Source organism: Orycteropus afer, unplaced genomic scaffold (assembly GCF_000298275.1).
Source record: "Orycteropus afer afer isolate SDZICR_OR568_19922 unplaced genomic scaffold, OryAfe1.0 scaffold00282, whole genome shotgun sequence".
NCBI classification, from domain to species: domain Eukaryota; kingdom Metazoa; phylum Chordata; class Mammalia; order Tubulidentata; family Orycteropodidae; genus Orycteropus; species Orycteropus afer.
In genome coordinates, this window is record NW_006921869.1 from 4,463,357 (window position 1) to 4,486,107 (window position 22,751).

Consider the following 22,751-nt stretch of genomic DNA (forward strand, 5'->3'; position numbering starts at 1 on the left):
TATTCATAACTCATATCCTGCTTGAATGCCTGAGGATGTAGAGGAGGGGCACCATAGATCATCTGTGCTTAATGCCCTCATGTGCCTTAACCCAGTCCTGACTTGGCAGCTCATGGAAAGTTCAAGAGTTCGGCAATTCAAACCCACCAGTGACTCCACTTTAGAAAGATGTAGCAGTCTGCTTCTGTGTAGGTTGCAACCTTGGGAACCCTCTGGGATGGTTCTGTTCTGTCCTGTAGGGTTGCTATGAGTTGAAATAAACTCCAGAGCATTGGGTTTGGTTTTGTTACTACGCTGCCTTGCTCAGGTATTGGAGGCCCTGCTTCAAGGGTTTCAGAGTTCCTCTGCTGCAGCCATGAGTTTTGTTGCCTCCTGGAGTGTGGACAAATAACACCCTTTCTCTGGTCTGCTGCTTGGCACTCTTATGGCAGAGATTCCCCAGTTTTTCTCTTCAGATGCAACCTGTTATTGCTTCCTAAGCAACTTGTCTATTTTCCTATGGGACGGATCTACTCAAATGAACTTAGGGTACTACATACACATGGAGCAGTCCTGTCTCCGTATTACCTCTTCCCTAATTCTGGTAAGCCAGACTCAGGACTTTGCTGTCGTCTTATTTCTCATCTTATGCTTTAAGACTTCTTGCAAAATCCACCTTATTTTAAAATGCCAGCTGTTTGTAATTTGTCATGTGTCCTTCCAGACTTTTTCCAAACCTGTATATACAAATGTACTCTTTGCTTTTTTATAGAACAAATGAGATCATACTGCATATGTTGTTGTTGTTGTTACGTGCCGTCGAGTCAGACCCTACTCATAGCGACCCCTCCTTGGGTTTCCGAGGCAGTATCACTACGGATGTAGATTGCCCCATCATCCTTCTGAGGAGTGGCTAGTGGGTTTGAACAGCCAGCCTTCTGGTTAGCAGTCAAGTGTCTTAGCCACTATGCTACCTGAGCTCCTGTACTGTGTGTACTATTCTGTAAATTGTGTTTTTAGTTACCCTTGCATCCATTCATAGGTCAGGTCTTAAATGATTTACTTCCTTAGTATCTTTTGTATATAAGATATTCTTAATATCTTTTTGTTAACAACATTAACAACCTGACCTTCACTTCTGTGACTGGTAAGTTTTCAGCCCCTTTATTCTGATTTGCACCATTGTGATAGCTACCCTGCCTCCAGCCCCTTCATGATCTCAATTTATTTTATCTCCTTTACCAGACAATTTTTTGTAAAGTGAAGATCTTGACCGATTCTATCCTCAGAAACAGTCAATGACTCCCAATTGACCGTAGAATAAATTGCAGACTCCTTTACTTGACATTCAGGGTCATCAACTAGTGGAACCCCAGTACCTTTTCACGTCCTATTTCCTTCATGGATCTATGCTCTGTCAAACTTAATTCTGGGACATCTGTGAGGTTTTTCCCTCTGTTCCTTTGCTCAAGCTGTTCCTTTGTCTGGAATAGTGTCCCTATTTCTACCCATTATTTACAGTCATCTGGTCAGGCCTAACTCAAAGCCCATATACCTTCTAGCTGCAACTGCTAGTTACCTTATTAAATGCCTGGAGCACTCTAATGAATTGAATTGTGACCCCCCAAAATATTTGTCAACTTGGTTGGGCCATGATTTTCAGTGTCTTTGCAATTATGTTATGATATAATCGTCCCCATAATGTGATCTCATCTGATCAGCCAGTCAGTTATAATGAGATTACAACTACAACGCCCTTAATCACGTCATGCCCTGATCCACTTTAAGAAAAGTTTCCCTGGAGTGTGGCCTGCATTATCTTTTATCTGACAAGAGATAAAAGGAGAGAGAACCAAGCAGAGAGGGACCTCAGCACCACCAAGAAGGAAGAGCTGGGAGTGGAGCAAATTCTTTGGACCCAGGGTCCCTGTGCTGGAAACCACCTGGACCCAGAGCAAGATGGGTGCCAAGACCTGAGGATCTCCAAGGGACACCAAGCCCATAGATGTTGAAAAGAGACAAGTATGTTCCCTTAGAGCCAACAGAGAGAGAACCTTCCCCTATAGCTGGTACCTTGAATTTGGACATTTTGGCTTCCAAACTGGAGAAAATAAATGTACGTTTGTTAAAGCTATCCTCTTGTGGTATTTCTGTTGTAGCAGTGCTAGATAGCTAAGACAGGTACTTTCACTGAATTTCTCTCACTGCTTGGTGGCTTGTATTCTCTGTGTATATTTGTCCTAGCCATCCTATGTGACCTGTAAGTGCTTTGAGTATAAAGTTCATGGATGTTACATCTTTATATATCCCACTGCACTAGTATAATGTATGGACCTGGACCTTTAATAAATATTTATGTAATTCATGTATGCTACAGATATTTGAGCATCTATAGCAGTTTTTTAGGCACTGAGATGCAGCAAGAGCAAAACAGAGTTCTTGGTCTCATGGAGCCTATATTCTGGCGGATGTGACTGTAACCAAGTCATGGAATGTATACTATGTCAGGTGGCCATACTCCTGTGACAAGAAATGAAGCAGAGTCCCGGAGAGAAAGAGCAGGTGTGGGAGTCATGGTTCCAGACAGAGTCAGAAATCTATAAAGTTCCCTTTGGGCATGTGGTTGAAACCTACTTTGAATTTGGTTAGTTTTCCTTAGAAATCTTGAATTCTCTTCTGTTCATTGTTTTAGCTTTTGTATTCCCAAAACCAAAAAACCAAACTCACTGCTGTCAAGTTGGCTCTGACTCATAATGAACCCTCCTTGGGTTTCTGGAGTGGTATCACTACAGATTGCCCCATCTTCCTTCCGAGGAGTGGCTGGTGGGTTTGAACCGCCAGCCTTCTGGTTAGCAGTAAAATGCCTTAGGCACTACGCCACCAGAGCTCCCAGCTTTTGTAATAGTTGTCCCTTTAGGGGGTGTTCCAGCCTGTGGGTGCAGCTTAGCAAGTGCTTCTGCCATTGCCCTTGTTGTAGGGTAAGCATCCTTTTGCTCTTCACAGAAGACTAGCACAGTGTCTAAGCATGTGGCCCTGGAATTGAGCAGTCTGATCTCAGTCTGGCTTTCACTGTAGTAGCTCTGGACCTTGGATAAGTTCCTTAATCTTTCTGTGCCTTGGTTTCCTCAACTGGAATGTGGCTATTGTGTTGTGAGGATTAAGAGAGGTAGTCTGTACGTAGTGTGTGCTGAATGAGTGTTAAATAGTAGTATTAGTAGGCTACTGCAATTTATAGATTTCATGGTGGTTTTTCTTCATTATGTTGGGTCAGCTGGACTCTGCCTCTTTCTCTCCTAATTCTTCCATTCAGAAATTCGTAATTTGTGTTTTTAAAAGCAGCACTCTCTACCCCAGCTTTTTATAAGTCCTAAGGCCATATGACTTGTGAACCTGTATGGTTTCATAAAGAAACCTTTAGACCTCTCTTTGGGAACTTGCCTTTAAATTCACTGTTTTTTTAAATTGTTATATTGTGGTAAATGATTATATAACTAAACATTGCCATTTCAACATTTTTACATGTACAATTCAGTGGCACTGATTATGCTCATCATGTTGTGCAAGCATCACCAAATTATTCTACCACTATTAACAGCAGCTCAGTCTCCTAAGCAGTGAGTCCCTCTTTCCTTTCTTCCTCCATCCCATCTCTGGTAAGCACTAATAAACTTTGGTAACTATGTACTTGCCTACTCTAGATATTTCATATAAATGGAATTACACAGTACTTCTCCTCTTGTGACTACTTGTTGCATTCATGACGTTTTCAAGGTTCATGTTATAGCAGATATCATAACTTTATCCGTTTTTGTGGCTAATATTCCATTGTGGTAAAGTAGAGAGAGATGGACTGACACAGTGATTGTGAGGATGGGCGAAGCATGACAAGTATTGTGAGGCTCGTGCAGGACCGAGCAGTGTTTCATTTTGTTGTTTACAGGGTTGCTACGAGTTGGAACTGATGCGATGGCACCTAATGACAACAGGTGCCACATTTTGTTTATCCATTCATCTGTTGATGGACTTTTTGAGTTGTTTTTACCTTTTGGCTATTGTGAATAGTGCTGCAATGAACATTGGTATCTAAGAGTCTGTTATCATTCCTGCTTTCATTTCTTTTAGGTATATACCTAGGATTTGACTGTTAGATCATATGGTAGCTGTATGTTTAACTTTTTAAGAATACATGTTTTATTTTTGATGGCAATATACACAGCCAAATGCACATCTGTTCCCAATTTCTACATGAACAGTTCAATAACATTGGTTACATACTTTGTTTCACAATTCTATACCTATATAGTTTCATCAGGAGCTCTGGTAGCATAGTGGCTAAAGCACTTGACTGCTAACCAGAAGGCTGGCGGTTCAAACCCACCAGCCACTCCTCGGAAGGAAGGTTGGGCAATCCTACTTCCGTAGTGATACTGCCTCGGAAACCCAAGGAGGGGTCGCTATGAGTTGGGGCCGACTTGACGGCACATAACAACAACAACAACATAGTTTCATCACCATTAATTTAGGCTCTCTGTCCCTTAAAGTTCCCATCTGTGCTTTAGAGTAATTGTTGTCAGTTTGTACTCATGGAGATAATTCTTTGTAAGAGTGCTATGCTTGAGGCAAACATTCTTTAATTGGGCTAAATGTCAATAATGGCTTTATGGGATAGTTTCAGTTCAAGGTTTAAGGAGTATTTCTGGACATTAGATTCAGATTTCTCCAGTCTCAGTGGATCCATTTAAGTCTGGTTTCCATTCAAGTTTGACGTTCTTTTCCACATTTTCCTCCTTTTGATAAGGATCCATCTATTGGGTCCTTGATCAGAACATTCAGAACTGGTAGCTGAGCACCATCCATTTCTTCTGCTCTCATGGTACTGGAGATAGTAGTTTATGGTGTAGTCTGTTTCTTTCTCCAACTCCTTGGTCTCCTTCTGCTGCTGTTCCAGGTGAACAGAGACCAATTGTTGTATCTTGGGTGGCTGCTCACAAACATTTGAGACTCTGGGCATTACTCACTAAACTGGGAGGTAGAACAGAAAACTCTAGAAACTATAGGCCAGTTGACTAGATAGACTCATGAAGCCATGACCTTAAACCTTCAAACCAAGAAAACTAATCCCATGAAGTGTTTAGTTGACATGAGTAGTATCAACAGGTGCAGGTGGGTTTTTTTTTTTTTTTTTTTGGCTGCTGTTGCATTTGTAAAATGATATAAAACACTTTGTCATTATGTCCTTTTCCCTCTTGGTGTAGGGCTTAATGGTAACAGCTAAATTAGTCTGGTTACGTAACCATTTGCCTTCATCAATGCCAGTTTTCCCATCACTATAGACAAAAGTGCACTACTTCCCAGTGAGTTATATCCCCTTTCTATGGCAACCACTAGTCCCTGTGTAATTATCTATTCTTTTCATTTCGTATAAGTGAGACCATATTTGTCCTTTTGTGGTTAACTTATTTTGCTCAGTATAATATCTTTCAGGTTCATGCATGTTGTATGTATCAGAACTTCATTTTTCTTTAAGACTGAATAGTATCCCATTGTATGTATGTGCTCCATTTTCTTTACCCATTCTTCTACTGATAGGTTCTTGGATTGTTTCTAACTTTTTACTGTTGTGAATAATGCTGCAATGAGTATTGGTGTACGTATATCTATCTGTTTGTGTCATTGCTTTTAGGTCCCTAGGGTATGTACCTAGGAATGGAATTTCTGGTTCATATGGTAATTTTAATTTTTTGAGGAATCCCCATACTGTTTTCTATGATGGTTTTATGTTCCTGCCAGCAAATGATTAGGGTTCTAATTTCTCCACATGCTTGCTGATACCTATTTCCATTTTTATTGTTATTGTTTTATTTTATTATTATTTTTTTATCATAGCCATCCTGGTAGGGGTGAAGCAGTATCTTATTGTGATTTTGATTTGCATCTCCCTAACTTTTTTTTAATGACAAATGAAGGAGCTCTGATGGCACAGTGGTTAAATCATTGGGCTGCTAATCAGGTCAGCAATTTGAACCCACCAGCCTCTCTGAAAGAGAAAGATGGGGCAGTCTACTTCTGTAAAGATCTATAGCCTTAGAAATCTTGTGGGGCAGTTCTACTCTGTCCTTCAGGATTGCTGTGAGTTGGAATTGACTCAATGGTGGTGCCCTTGGTTTGGTTTAATGACTAATGACATTGAGCATCTCTTCTTGTGCTTGCTGAACATTTGTGTGTCTTTGGTGAATTGTCTATTCAAGTCCTTTGCCTATTTTTTGATGGGTTGTTTGTCTTTTCATAGAGGGAATCATTTTGGCTTCAGTATGGATTTAGAAGATGGGATCTAAGTTTGTGTATATGTTTGTTAGGACTGAAGTGGTGAGAACTCTGTGCATGTGAGTCAGATTGAGGCTTATGCTTCTCCCTGGCCATTGTTTTCTTCAACCCCTCACTCACCAAGTATATGGTTCAGCTGCCCTTGCTTCTGACTTCTCTCCATATGTCTGTTCCATATGCCTTTCCACCCAAGGCCACTGAGCCATAGCTGAGCTCTGCAGGCTGGAGAGAAGACTAGAGAAAGTCCCTCTTTGATCTCACTTTGCCACTGGACACTTGTGGAGGCCTCAGCAAAGAGTGTCATGGTGGTGAAAGACAAGCTGCCTCTTTTTGAAATCTTATATTATCCCAGGATGAAGGTAGTTCCAGGTTTGAGCCACAGGATTTTAGAGTTGAAGGGCACATTAAAAAGAAGCTGATCCAATTGATCTTGTAAGATTTTGGAACAGACTCAGAGAGGAGGAGAGACTTGTTCAAGGTCACAAGGTTATTTGTCAAACACTTGGAACAGTACCTCTTTTATACCAAAAAACCCCCAAACTCACTGCCATTGGGTAGTTTCTGACTCATAGCGATCCCCATTGGGTTTCTGAGGCTGTAAATCTGTAAGAAATAGATTGCCCTGTCTGCCTTCCACAGAGTCCCTGGTGGGTTTGAACTGCTGACCTTCCAGTTAGCAGTCAAGTGCCTTATCCACTATGTCACCAGAGCTCCTTGCCTCCTTTATAGTATATCATAAATGTTAACTGTTATAATTATTGATCACATATTTTTAATTACCTAACCTGACTAGTGGGAGCTCTGGTAGCATAGTGGCTAAGACACTTGCCTGCTAACCAGACAACTGGTGGTTCAAACCCACCAGCCACTCCTCGGAAGGAAGGTTGGGCAATCCTACTTCCGTAGTGATACTGCCTCGGAACCCCAAGGAGGGGTCGCTATTAGTCAGGTATGACTTGATGGCACATAACAACAACAACAACAACAACAACAACCTGACTAGTATGGTTAATAATTGATCTTTGTATAGTACTTTGCAGTTTTGCATCATACTCTGTGCCACATGCTTTGTGAGGATTGATTAATCCTCACAACAGTCTTATGGTTAGTATCATTAATTATTCCCATTTTGCAGGTGAAGAAACTGATTTAGTTACAAGAAATGACTTTCCCAAGGTCACATAGCTAGTCAGCAGCTTTGTTGGGATTTAGACCCGGGCCTGTCTGACCTCAAAGTGCTTGATCCATGAGCTCTTTCACGTTCGGTCCAGCCTTGAAGGAGATCCCAGCTGCATAGGTTAGGAAATTGGGCTCAGAGAAGCTAAACACCAAGTTAGGATCACACTGTGGGAGAATAGCAGAAATCCTTTTCCTTGCATTGGTTGGATTTGGCTCTCCATTCCCTGACCACACAGGGCCCTCTCTGGCCCACTCTGATGGCACAGTGACCAGTGAGCCTCTGGCACCGAGTTTTCACACCCGTCTGGCTCTAGGGCCTTCCCTTCTGGTGCTGTTGTTAAGAGAGCACTGCCCAGATGGTGTTTATTCTTGCATGACTACTCTGTGTGTATATATATTTGTTGATTAAAAATATTACTTGTTGTATTTTGTAACGATATTAAAAAATATTACACGTTGTTCATTGCCAGCAAGAATCTTGCCAATATTTTCTTTAACCCCTCACTCACCAAGTTGTATGGTTTAGCTGATGCCACCTGGACTAATATCAGTAAATTGGACTCTGCCCCTTACCTGTCTGTTGTTGCTTCTTGCCCTGGGATCACATTTGAACTTCTGACCTTGGCCAGCCAAGCCTCTGAATTGATCATTTGGTAGTCGTCTTCTTCTCAGGCTCTTCACTCCAGCACTTAGGCCTCAGACATGCCAGATTTACATCTGAGAGACTTCATACTTGCTCTCCCCTCTGCTTGGAGCTTAGTCATTTTCTTCCAGATCTAGATATGTAGATGTGGTTGGGCAGTGTTGGATTACCAATAAGCAAGGTAAGGATGGGTTTACTTGTGCTTGCTTACTAATCTGTAATAAATAATTTCACAATTTTCACCACATCAAGGACTCTGCTTCTAGGTATAACCAAGTCGGATCTGACTCATAGCAACTCCTCCTAGGTTTCTGAGGCGGTATCGCTATGGAAGTAGATTGCTCAATCTTCCTTCTGAGGAGTGGCTGGTGGGTTTGAACCACCAGCCTTCTGGTTAGCAGTCAAATGCCTTAGGCACTATGCTACCAGAGCTCCTGCTTCTGGATATGGCTGGCATCTATCCCTCCCTACACCATAGCACCTTTCCTACAGAATCAAAGTCTTTTTTCAAATTCACAATCCCTGACAAGGACAGAGTACTCAGTAAGCAAGTAAGCACAGACTAATTTGTACTTAGTTGTTAATCTGTAGTGAACAATTTTGCATGGATTTCACCACATCTTTGCCTTTAGTCCATCTACTCTCCCCAGGCCTAGGCATCCACTAGTCTGTTTTCTATCTCTCTAGTTTTGCCTGTTCTGCATACTTCATGTAAATAGAATCATATAATATGTGGTCTTTTGTGTATGGCTTCTTTAATGTAGTATAATATTGTCAAGGTTCACTTATGCTGTAGTAAGAATCAGTGCTTCATTCCTTTTTTTTACAGCCAAATAATATTCCATTGTATGAATTTTTATTTATCCATCAGGTGATGAACATTTGGGCAGTTTCTACATCTTGGCTGTTAGGAAAAGGCTGCTAGGAACATTCATGTATAAGTTTTTGTGTGGGCATATGTTTTCATTTCTCTTAGGTATATACTTAGGACTGGAAATGCTGGGTCAAATGGTAACTGTCTGTTTAATTGCTTGAGGAACTGCCAGGCTATACCATTTTACATTCTCACCACCAGTGTATGAGCAATGTTCCAATTTTTCCACATTCTTACCAATACTTGTTACTATCTGACTTTTTGATTATAGCTGACTTTGTGGGTATGAAATGATATCTTATTATGGTTTTTATTTGTATTTATTCAATGTTTAATGATATTGAACATCTTTTTACATGCTTATTGGCCATTTATGTATCCTCTTTGGAGAGCTGTCTGTTCAGATTCTTTGCCATTTTTTTCAAATTGGGTTATTGGTAAAGTCCCTTATCAGATACATGATTTGCAAATATATTCTCCCATTCTATGGGTTGTCTCTTCACTTAAAAAAAAATTATTATGGTGTACACATACACACACAGACCATAATATTTGCCATTTTAACCATTTTTAAGTATACAATTTTTGTGGCATTTATTATATTTGCAGTGGTGTGCAACCATGACCATGCTATCAAAACCTTTATAATCCTCTCAAATAGAAATTCTGTGACCATTGAGCAGTAATTTCCCATTCTTCCCTCTCCCCAGCTCTTGGTAAATTTTAATCTACTTTCTCTATGAATTTGCCTATTCTAGGTATTTCATGTAAATGGAGTCATTCAATATTTGTCCTTTTGTGTCTGACTTATTCTACTCAGCATAATGTTTCCAGGGTTCATCTCATGTTGAAGCATGTGTCAGAACTTCATTCCTTTTTATGGCTGAATAATGCTCCATTGTATGCATATATCATGTTTTGTGTTTTCATTAATCTTTTAATGAACTCTTGGGTCATTCCACCTTTTGGCTGATGTGAATAGTGCTGCAGTGAGCATTGGTGTACAAGTTTATGTTTGGGTCCCTGCTTTTAAGTCTTGGGCTTTTGCTTAGGAGTGGAATTGCTGGGTCATATGGTAATTCTTTGTTTAACTTGAGGAACTGTCAAACTATTTTACTTTTGACTCGCTTGATTCTTTGAAGGACAGAACTTTCAAGTTTTCATGAAGTTCAATTTTACCTATTTTCTTCTTTAGTTCTTGTACTTTTGGCATCCTGTCTAAAGAATCCATTGCTGATCCAAGGTCACAAAGTCTTAGTCCTATTTTTTTTTTTTTTTTCTGAAACCTGTATGGTTTTAACTATTATCTTTAGGTCTTTGATTCATTTTTAGTTAAATTTTATATATGGTCTGGGGTAGCAGTCCAGCTTCGTTCTTTTTCATGTTGAGATTTCATGTCCCAGTACCTTTTGTTGAAAAGACTCTTCCTTCCCCATTGAATGGCTGTGCTGTCGTTGAAAGATCAGTGGATCATGGAACAGAACTTAAATTCTTAAAAAGTCCAGACTTACTGGACTAATTGAGACTAGAGTACTCCCTGAAACTATCACTCTGAAATACTGTTTATACCTTGAACTGAACTATCCCCTGAGGTCACCTTTTAGTGAAATAACAGATTGGCATACAAACTAAAGGATATTACCTGGGATTATCATGGTCCATTAAAACAAACAAACAAACAAAAAAAAAAACCTCTATATAAGACCAAAAGGTTAACAATTACTCTAAAGCAAAGATGAAAAGATAAGGGGGCAGGGAAATGAGCACTGGAAACTGAACAACCAGAATACAATTAAAGGGAATGTTGGTACATTGTGGAAAATGTAACTAATGTCACTGAGCAATTTATATAGAGACGGTCAAATGGGATTCTAACATGCTGTGCAAACTTTCACCAAAAACCCAATACAATATTATTTTAAAAAGGAAAGAAAACCAATTGATTCTAGATATCTAGGCTTCTTTCTAGACTCTCAATTCTCTGCCATTGTCCTGTATCTTAATTTGCTGTTTGATTTTTATGTATCCTAAATAATACAGGAACAATTATTATTATTTTCAGTTATTAAAGAAATGTTCGTGATAAAAAACTAAGACACAGAAGTGTCAAAAGTGAAAGTGTGTCAAGAGTGAAAGTGTCTCCTAGAAACTTCTGGTACTAATAGAAGACTGTAGCAAAGTTGCAGTATACGAGGTTAACACACAGGAATCTATACATCTGCAATGAGAAATTTGAAAAGGAAATTAAGAAAACAACCCCATTTACAAAAGCATCTAAGAGAATAAAATATCTAGGAATAAATTCTGCAAGAATTTGAAAGACTTAAACAATGAAAATTATAAAACATGCTGAAAGAGACTAAAGAAGAGATGGAAAGATGTTCCATGCTCATCACTTGGAAGATTGGATATAGTCAAGATGTCAATACTACTTGAAGTAATCTGCAGATACAACACAATCTTGATCAAGATCCCAACAGAATTCTTTATAGAAATGGAAAATAAATCCTCAATTTTGTATGGAAGACAAGAGACCTCAAATATCCAAAGCAATTTTGAAGAAGAACAAAGTAGGCAACCTCATATTTCCTGACTTCAAAACATATTACACAGCTACAGTAATCAAAACAGCCTGTTGTTGTTAGTTGCCATCGAGTTGGTTCCGACTCATAGTGACCCTGTGTACAACAGAACAAAACACTGCCTGGTCCTGTGCCAGCCTCACAATACTTGTTATACCTAAACCCATTGTTGTAGCCACTGTATCAGTCTACCTCGTTAAGGGCTTTCCCATTTTTGTTGACCCTTCACTTTACCAAGCCTGTTGTTGTTGTTGTTATGTGCCGTTGAGTCAGACCTGATTCATAGCGACCCCTCCTTGGGTTTCTGAGGCAGTATCACTACAGAAGTAGATTGCCCAGCCTTCCTTCCGAGGAGTGGCTGGTGGGTTTGAACCGCCAGCCTTCTGGTTAGCAGTGCCTTAGGCACTACGCTACTAGTAGTGGTTTAACGATAGACACATAGACCAATGGTAGAATTGAAAATCCAGAAATAAATTCAAGCATCTATGGTCAATTGATTTTTTGACGAGGGTGCCAGATCTGTTCAATGGGGAAGAGACAGTCTCTTCAACAAAGGTGCTGGCAAAAGTGGATTTCCTCATGCATAAAAATGAAACACAGTCCATACTTTATACAATACGCAAAAACTAATTCAAATGGATCAATGACCTAAGTGTTAAATCTAAAACCATAAAGTTCTTAGAAGAAAATATAGGAGCAAAGATTTGAGACCTATTTTTTTCAGCTATAGTTTATCAAACACAACAGTCAATGCATGAACAACAAAAAATAATATAGGTAACTTGGGACCTCACTCATAGAGTGAAATACTTATGTTCAGCAAGAGACTTTATCAGTTAAGCTGAATGAAATAAGTCAATTACAAAAAGACAAATATTGTATGGTCCCACTATTGCAAAAAGTCAAGAGTAGATATATACACAGAAAACAGTTCTTTGATAGTTACCAGGAATGGGAGGGAAAAGGAGGGAGAATCACCTTCTAGAGAGTAGGCATTTGTTATTTTTGATGATGGGAAAGGCAATACCAAATATGGGTGAAGACTTCACAGCTTGACCAAGATAATGAAGATACTAAGAAGTACACAAGATAAGGGGACAATTTTGGTAAATGCTGTAACATACACAATTTTGTAATAATAATAACAACCAAAAAACGTGTGTGGTTGCATAGAGATATGTATGCATATATGTATATAAGAAGACATATGTAAATACCTGAATGTGCATGAGTAGGTGTATCTGTGGGCATTTGTATATATTTGTGTGTGCTACATATATATCATACATATAATGAAGCACATATGGGGCACAGTTACAGAGACTTCTTGTTGTTGTTGTTGTTGTTAGGTGCCATTGAGTCATTTCCGACTCATAGTGACCCATGCACAGCAGAACGAAACACTGCCCAATCCTGCGCCAGCTCCATGATCCCTGCTATACTTGAGCCCCTCATCGCAGCCACTGTGTCAGTCCATCTCGTTGAAGGCCTTCCCCTCTTTCGTTGACCCTCCACCCTACCAAGCATGACATCCTTCTCCAGGGAATGGTCCCTTCCTAAGAGACTTCTTAGACATTCCCAAACAACTCATAGAATTGGCTTACTGAGTTAAAAGCCATAGTTAAAAACCATAGTCTAGTGGGACAATTTAGTCAGTTGGCTTAACATAGTTCATAAAGATAATATTTTATACTCTAGTTTGGTGAGTAGTGTCTGGGGTTTTAAAAGCTTGTGAGTGCATAGTGAAATACTGTGCAACACTAAAGAATAATGTAGAATCTGTGAAACACTGCATAACATGGAGAACTTGGAGGATATTGTGCTGAGTGAAATACGTCAATCACAGATGGACAAATATTTTATAAGTTCACTATTGTAAAAAGCCAAGGAGAGGTTTATATATGGAAGGAAACTTTCTTTGTTGGTTACCAAGGATGGGAGAGGAGGGGAGAACATTGCTAGATAGGTGGAGACAAGTATCGATTTGGGTTAAGGGAAAGGCAATATACCAAAAGCAAGTGACCAACACAGTAACACTAAGGAAAAGGAAGACACAGAGAGGTGCGCAAGAGGTACAGACAACAAAGATAAACCTCTTTACATATACAGTACTGCATTATCAGTGATAATACACATTAATATATGAATAAATAGATGGATAGACTCAGTGATCAGGTATGTCTAGGCTAAAGGGAATATAAGGTTGTGTATTTATATGTACTGTACAAATGTCCATATATATAATAGAGCTAACAAGGAGCAAAGTTAGGATAATTTCTTAGTCACAGCCAACCACCCTCAAGGAGCAAGTAGTTGGACTTGTGGGCTCAGGACCATTGCTACAGGGAATGTCAAGCTCAATTGGCATAACATACTATACAAAAACATTGTTCCACATCCTGCTTTGGTGAGTAGTGACTGGGGTCTTAAAAGCTTGTAAGCGGCCATCTTGATGCAATGATGGGTCTCTCTTCATCCAGAGCAAGGAAGAATGAAGAAAACCAAATACTCATGGAAACAATTAGTTTAGGGGACTAGTGGACCATGACAGCTCTGGTAGTGTAGTGCCTAAGGCACTTGACTGCTAACCAGGAGGCTGGCGGTTCAGATCCACCAGTCACTCCTCGGAAGGAAGATGGGGCAATCTCCTTCCGTAGTGATACTGCCTCAGAAACCCAAGGAGGGAGGGATCACTATGAGTCGGGTCCGACTTGATGGCACATAACAACAACAACAACAGTGGACCATGGGACCCTCGGCCCATATGACCATGAGACCAGAAGAACTAGATGGTGCCCAGCTACCACTGTCAACCACTTGGAAAGGAGATCCCGGATAGAGTGGGACAACAATGAGGAACAAAATTCAAAATCATAAAAAAAGACCAGGCTTAGTGGTCTGATGGAGCTGGGTGAGACCCCTGAGACTATGGCCCCTAGTTAACAGTCAGGTCTGGAATTGAACTCACTTCTGTGGCTTCCAGCCAAACAGTAGACAGGCATATAGGGTGAACATTTACATCAGGTAGATACACTCCTTAGAGTGATGAATCATGAAAGAACAGAAGGGCAGTGTTTGCACAGGGAGACAGTTTAGGGGGCAAGAATGCATTAGAAAGAAGGACAGAGGGAGGAGGTAACTACAGGAAGGAAGTGGGAAGAGAACTGTTGCATTGTGATGAATTGCAGTCAATGTCATGAAACTGTATGAACTGCTGTATGGAAAATGAATTTGCTTTGTAAATTTTCACCCAAATCACAATAAAAATTACAAAAAACAAACTTGTGAGTGGTCATATTGGTCTCTACTTATTTGGAGCAAAAGAAAATGAAGTGAACCAAAGACTCAAAGAAGAAACTATTCCATAGGACTACTAGCACACATGAATGAACCATGGCTGCTTCTCACCTGAGACCAGAAGAACTAGATGCTGCTCATCTACCACTATTGACCATTCTGAACAGGGATACAGTAGAAGGCCCTGAAAAGAATAGGAGAAAAATGTAGACTAAAATTCACATTCCTTAAAAAAAAAAAAAAAAAAAGGCCAGGCTTACTAGACCAGTAGAGACTAGAGGAAACTGCAACACTGTTGCCTTAAGGTGTCCTTTGAACTTGGCACTGAAGGTATTCCTGGAGGTCACCTTCCAGCCAAATAATAGATTGGCTTTTAGCATAATATCACCCATGAGTAATGTGCTCCCTTAAATGGTCAATTTAATAGAGAAGCAAAGATGAGAAAGCAAGGACGGAAAGGAAAGCTAGATCAGTGAAAATAACAAATAGAATGGAAAGAATGAGAATGTTGGCATGTGAAAGTTGTGATCAATATCACAAAATGATTTGTATAAAAATTATTAAATGAGAACCTAATTTGTTATGGAAACTCACCTCAAACAATAATTTTTTTTTTTTTTTTAAAACTATCAAGAGAGTAAAGAGACAACTTACATTCTTGGAAAATCTTTGGGAATGTTACATTGTTGGGTGTTGAGTCAAGTCCAACTCATAGCGGCCTTATGTACAACAGAATGAAACACTGCCCAGTGCTGTGCCATCCTCCTAATCCTTGCTATGCTTGAGCCCATCACTGTAGCTGCTGTGTTAGTCCATCTCTTTGAGGTTCTTCCCATTTTTTGCTGACCTTCTGTTTTACCAAGCATGATATCTTTCTCCAGGGACTGGTCCCTTCTGACAATGTAAGTAAAGTAGGTGAGGCAAAGTCTGGCCAATCTTGCTTCTAAGGAACATTCCAGGTGTATTTCTTCCAGGATAGATTTGTTTGTTCTTCTGGCAGTCCATGGTATTTTCAGTATTCTTTGCCAACACCACAATTCAAAGCCATCAATTATTCTTCAGTCTTTCTTAATTCATTGTCCAGCTTTCACATGCATATGAGGTGATTGAAAATACTACCACTTGTCATATTGTGGTGACTTGCGTATGAGGTTGGAAGCTATGACACAGGTATTTCAGACACCAACAGGATCACCCATGGTGGACAGGTTTCAGCAGAGCTTTCACACTAAGACTGGGAAGAAGGACAGGGCCATCTACTTCTGAAAAATTGTGGTCACTGAAAACCTTATGAATAGCAATGAAACACTGTCTGATATATTACTGGAAATTACGTATATAGGTATGTTTATGTGTATGTGTATATAGTTGTATGTATATGTATATGCATCTATGTGACTATATACATATATATGTAATAAAGCATACAGTGGGCACAATTATGGATACTTCTTAGACATAACCAAACACTTCATAGGATTGGATTTCTGGTTTGAAGGATTAGGACCATAGTCTTATGGAACATCTCAGTTGGTATAATACAATTCATAAAGTTTTGTTCTACACTCTAGTTTGGTAAGTAGTGTCTGGAGTCTTGAAAGCTTACAAACGGTCATCTAAGATCCTATTGGTCACTATTGCTCTGGAGCCTAAGAAAACCAAGGACTCAAAGAAACTCAACTGTAGGACACATAGTCTAGACAAACTCAGGTGTCATCTACCCTGCAACCAGAAGAACTAGATAGTACCCAGCTACCACTACTGCCATTATAATTATGGCCAAATAGATAGGCCCTTATAGAAAGGGAAAAAAACGGGAAACAGAATCTCAAATTCTTAAAAAACCAAAGTAACAAAAAACAGATACACTGAACTGCTTCGGACTGGATGATGCCTGGAGACTGTTGCCCTGAGATACTCTTCAAACCTTGAACTGAAACTAACTCCTGAGGTCATCTTGTAGCTAATAACAAATTGTCTCTCAATATCATCTGTAAGTACTGTACTCTTTAAAAAAAAAAAAATCACCCATATGAGACCAAACAGCAACAATTACTTTAAAGATGAGGAAGCTAGATTAATGGAAATGGAACCACTAGAACAGAAATAATGAGAATGTTCATGTGTTGTGAAGAATGTAACCAGTGTCACTGTAGAAATTGTTGAATGGGGAACCTAAACTGCTTTGTAAATCTTCTCTGTAAACACCGTAACATTATTAAAGGATAAAAAAAAGTGAATGTCTTTACCCTATCTCCTCTGCCCCTACTTTCATGGGATAACTTGTAAACACTTTGGTATGTTGCTTTGTAGACTTTCATCTCTGAACAAGGATATGTGCATATATGTGAAAATTAAAATGCATGTTCAGATTTGTGAATCTTTACATGTGTATGTTTTCATTCAGCTATTTTTATATTGGTATATTTATAATTGTGTATCTTTTTACAGAATTGAACTTAGTATCCTATGACTTTTAAATCAGCAGTGTATCCCATACATTCTTCCATGTCACTGTATACATGTCTAACCTCATTCTTCTTAATGGCTGCATAATATTCCATAGACTGTGTATACCATGATTTCTTGAACCAGTTCCCTATTTTTGAGTGTCTATGCTGTTTCTTTTTTGGCCGTTTCTGACAATGCCAAGGTGAGCATTCTGGCATGTTTCTGTATATGTGTGGGATGATTTTTCTTGATAAATATCTAGAAGTGGAATTGCCTATTGTGTTTTTTGTCTTAAAGTCATTTTTAATCTTTTCCACTAAACCATGCTTTATGATGCCTTGCACATAGTAGACACTTAATAAATATTTACTGAAGTTAATGAACACTGAAGGGCTTTTATTCTGGATTTATCCCTAGTTTGCTGTTTCAGTAAATTGTTTTATGACACCCTTATGCCTATTTCACTTCCTCTAAAATGAGTGAAAGTTTTGGTTATCCAGTCTTCATTAAAGAGAACTAAGGTTAAATAAATCAAGCAATATTTTGATTATGTACTATTTGTGTGGCACTGGTGGGTATAGAGATGAGTGAGATGCAACCCCAGCATTTAAGCCATTATGATGAAGCATGTAGGAGGTATGGTAGTTTCCTAAAAGGCATACATGTAATAATGAGAATTTAAAAGAAGGGGAGAGATGATACTTGAATGCTGTCAGTGAAGATTTCATGGAGAAGGGTGAACTGAGAGGCCCTTAAAGGAAGGATAAGATTGTGACAGGTGGAGATGCCCTGAGGTGGTATGAAGAGGGCGCTGGTGGTGGTTCTTGGCAGAGGGGACTGCATATGGGAATTTGGAGGAAATGAGAAAAGTGAGAATTCATAGTCTATAGAGTATGGGGAGTATGTAGGGGAGTAGGAGAAGATGAAGCTGAAAAGCCAGCAGGGGACATAGTGTGGTAAGCTTGGAATCCCAGACAGGTGTTTGGCATTTATCTGATAGGCACTAGGCCACCATGAGAGGTTTTTGAGTAGAATTATATCATGGGAGTTGATATTGGGGAAGCAGCGTTTTTAGTAAACCTGGGGCATGAGTAAAGGGGAATCTTAATTTCCAGAAGTTCTGATCTGCTCCCTTTTCCCATCCCTGACTTTTTTCTCTTAGTTGTCTGATCATGTGGTTAACCGTATGAAGGATTCTGGTCAGCTTTCAAAAGTGGAGCAGCCAACTCCTCCGCCTAGTACTGCTCCATCTTCTGCATTTGATTCTCCAGAAGGGAAAGCTAAAGCTCCTGAGAAAGGTATGGTGAATTGCAATGGTTTGGTAGAGAGGTGTTCTTTTGTCGGGGAAGAGAGGGTGAAAGGAATGGAAAACAACATATTTGTCAGAATATATATAACTGCTCATATAGCTCCAGTTTATTTCTGAGTGATGTGAGCAGCTCCTTTCTGATAACTGCTTTCCAGGGGAGCATACTTTTCTGCACTTGACAGATGCTGTCTGGAGCAACGAAAGCAGCATGCTTTCATCAGAGTTTTGTGTGATTTTGGCCAGACTGTTTTTCCTCACTCTGTTTCAGTTTCTCCATATGTAAAAAATGAGGCAGAAGGGCTTGGTTTGACAACTCAGGTAAGAAGTTGCTTTAAGAACCCTTGAAAGAGGCATAACCATTACTGTTTGCTCTGGGGTAGCCCAAAGAATTAAAGGGATTGATATGAATTGGGCCAAATAAGCAGGAATTTAATCACTGGCTTTGATGCCAACCTCTACATCTCTGATCTAAACCTTAAGTGGTCCTGGCCTGGCTCCTGTAATGTTTGCTTTGGCCTCTGTGGTAGTTAATGTCTTGTGTCAACTTAGCTGGGCCATGATTTAGAGTAGCTGGGCAGCTGGATGTAGTTATTCTCCATGATGAGATTGTAATCACCTCCATGGTGGAATCTGCTGTGAGCAGCTAAGTAGTAGCCTTCAGAGTGTGGCCTGCTTCCAGTAAATAAGGAGAAGCTTTGAGAAAGATCTCTAGCTTTTTGGCACATTTGGATCCTGTATTTGGCTGAGTCTTCATCTCCAGTTCCTGGATTTGAGCCAGTGGCCTGCCATGTTACCTACCAGTCTTGGGATTGTTCTTGGACGTGAAACTGCTGTGTTGCCTCCTGATGTTGGGATTGTGGCATTTTACCTACCGACCTTGGGTTTGTCAGCCTTAGCAGCTGGCATCTGCACAAGTTCAGATACCTCCAGCTCCAGTGGACCTGGAACAGAGGCAGAGCTGAAGCCCACGTTCGAGAGTCCTTTATCCAGCGCCTAGAGTTGGCACTCTGAATTTGGAATTTTCACCTCTTAAACTGTAGAATGAATTCCTATTTGTTAAAGCCACTCACTTATGGTATTTCTGTTATAGCAGCACCAGAGAACTGAGATAGCCTCCTTGAAGGAGGTTCCTCACCTTGTACTTCCTAGGAGCTGCTCTTCCCTAGCCCACTGTGGAGTTGTCATGTCACCCAAGCCAGACTCAAAGCTCATTTGCCTCCTACCCTATCACAAGTGAAAGCATTTGTAGTTTTTTCCAAATAACTACTTTTAATAAATTAAGTAACAGAGGAGAATGTAAAGTACAAACATATTAAGATATTGCAAAATAAATAGTTTGTGAACCAACTCCTTCTTCTACTCAATAAATACTTCTTTATGAGAATCTAGGTCTTATCTACCATTTCTTACCAGATTTTTAAAACTTGATTGGCTAAAGAAGTATTCCACTACCGATGATAAACTCCATCCAACAGTATTGTTTATCTCGTGCATGGCCTTGCACTAGAGTTGTTTTTTATACTAATCTTCTCTCTTTTGTGATAAAGACCAAATCCAAACTTAACTGTCATTGAGTTGATTCTAACTCATAGTAACCTGCATTGGGTTTCCAAAACTGTAAATCTTCATGGAAGCAGAGTGCTTCGTATTTCTTTGGCAGAGTGGATGGTGGTTTTGAACCACTAACCTTTTGGTTAGTAGCCAGCTGCCTTAACCACTACACCACCAGAGCTCCTTACTTTGTTATAAGCAGGGCTTCAAACCAGTTAATTTCAGCTCAGCGTCCTGCTGGGTATTTGCATATCCATCCCAGATATGCTGAATCAGAATCTACATTTTAATAAGATCTCCACATGATTCTTATAGATCCACAGGTGTATATATAAGAATCACCTGGTGATCTTATTAAAATGTAGATTATAACTCAGTGTATCTGGGGTGGACATGCAAATCTTAGTAGGGTTGTGGTGGTGATGTGGTGGCGTTGAGCTGGAATGAACTGATTCAAAAGCCATTATAAGAATCTAGAAGGCAAGGGCTCCATCCTATTCATTCAACATTTGCTGAATGCTGAGTAGGAATCTGGTCCTGTGCCTTGTGTTAGAACATGGTAATAGAAAAACAAGGATCCCTGTCTTATTCCATGCACAGCTCTAGTAAAGAGGCTAGATATATAACCTAGTAGATTGTGATATCATGTGATAATGTAACACTGGAAGCATGCCTGGGTCCAGGATAGCACAGAGGAGGGAGTGACTCATTATTGTAGGGAGAGGCTTCTGTGGAGATGAAGTTTGAGCTGGCTGTTGAGTAGAACGGTGGGGGATGGCATCTTAGAGTGAACAGCATGAGTAGAGGCACAGGGGTATGGTATAGTCTGGACTGTCTGGGCCCCTAGAAGCAGTTTGCTATCTCTGGAGTACGAAGTACAGGGGAAGTGAGGTATAGGTGAGGTTTCAAGGCCCAGATCATGGAGACATGGGCACCAGGGTTCTAACCCCCTGTATTGCCTACCTCAGGGCTTCCCACACATCTGAGCAAACAAGTACCTGTTTTTGGACCCTGAGATCTTTTTTGAATATCTACCAGTGAAGGGGTTTAGATGAGATTCTTAAAACCCACACTAGATGCCATTGTTCTTTACCAGAAAGGGCTAGCTCCCCGAATATTTCTAGCCAGCAGATGACAGTGGTTGAAGGGGGGTTAAACTTGACCCAAACCACCAAAACCAAACCCATTTCTGTTGAATTGATTCTGATTCCTAGTGAACCTATACAGTGACATAGAACTGCACCATAGAGTTTCCAAGGTGGTAAGTCTTTACAGAAACAGACTGCCACATCTTTCTCCCTAGAGTGGCTGGTAGGTTCAAACCACCACCTTTTGGTTTGCAGCTGAGCATACTTAACCACTGTGCCACCAGGACTCCTCAAACTTCACTTAGTGTACTTTAATAAACTGGATTAACTGGTTAGAGGGAGAAAGTGATGAAAAAAATAAAAAGTGCTCAAATATATACACATCAGTTTCAGCCTTGGAAGTAAAAGAAGAACTTACTCAGTTTTGGCAGTTTAAAAAACAAGAGTTGAAGTCTGTTACTTAAACAAAATGCTTTGCTGTTTTGTTGATGGTGTAAATGTTGAAGAACAGTCAGCAAAAGTGGACTGTTTTGAAGTTGACTGATTTTAAGATTTTTCCTTAAAAGATCAGTTTTTGCTTTATTTTAGTGATAGGAATAAGGTTAGAAAAAGAAGTTAAATTCTTATCTCATGCCATACCCTAAAATTAATGTCAGAGGAATGAAAAGATTTCAATGTAAAACATGAAACCATTAAAGTACAATAAAAAACAGACTTTCTAAGCATAACATCAAATGAGGAAACTTGAAGTTAAGAAAAAAAGTGGAAAATGTGACTAAGAAATTAGAGACAATTTAGAAATAATAAATAGGGAAAGATTGACAAACTAGGGAAAATACAACATTACAAAATATTAATAGTAGTAATATGTAGAAAGTTCTTAAAGATCTTGAGGAGAACTCAATAGAAAATGTGTATAAATATTCATAAACATGAAAAGATTCCCAACTTCACTAATACTTAAAGAAATGCACATTAAACAAGGAATGTCACAAGGGAGCAGGGAAGTGTGTGTTTGTGTTGTGGGAGGGTGGGGACTTGTTCTCTGCAGAGTGTGTAGACAAGTGCCACGTTTTCTGTAGTGGATGGATATTATTGTAGTTATAAAAGGGAAATTTATATAAAAAGTAAAAACAAATAGGACAAATTATACCTCAGTTGTTGTTGTTGTTAGGTGCTGTTGAGTTGTCTCCAACTCATAGTGACCTTATGCACAGCAGAACGAAACACTGCCTGGTCCTGTGCCAGCCTCATGTGCCTTGCTATACCTGAGTTCATTGTTGCAGTCACTATGTCTATCCATCTTATCAAGGGCCTTCCCCTTCTTCACTGACCCTCCACTTTACCAAGCATGATATCCTTCTCCAGGGAATGGGTCCTTCTGACAACATGACCAAAGTAGGTGAGATGAAATCTGGCCACTCTCGCTTCCAAGAAGCATTCTGGTTGCACTTCCTCCAGGACAGATTTGTTA

The 22,751-nt window shown here is 39.7% G+C and overlaps 1 protein-coding gene across 1 annotated transcript in view; it reads left to right on the forward strand.

Annotated features, from left to right (window-relative positions):
- CHCHD6 (coiled-coil-helix-coiled-coil-helix domain containing 6) overlaps positions 1-22,751 on the forward strand; it is a 105,139-nt gene that overhangs the window by 55,535 nt on the left and 26,853 nt on the right. The window contains exon 2 of the mRNA XM_042782277.1: positions 18,492-18,627. Coding sequence (XP_042638211.1) covers positions 18,492-18,627 — 136 coding nt within the window. The remainder of the gene's footprint in view (positions 1-18,491; positions 18,628-22,751) is intronic.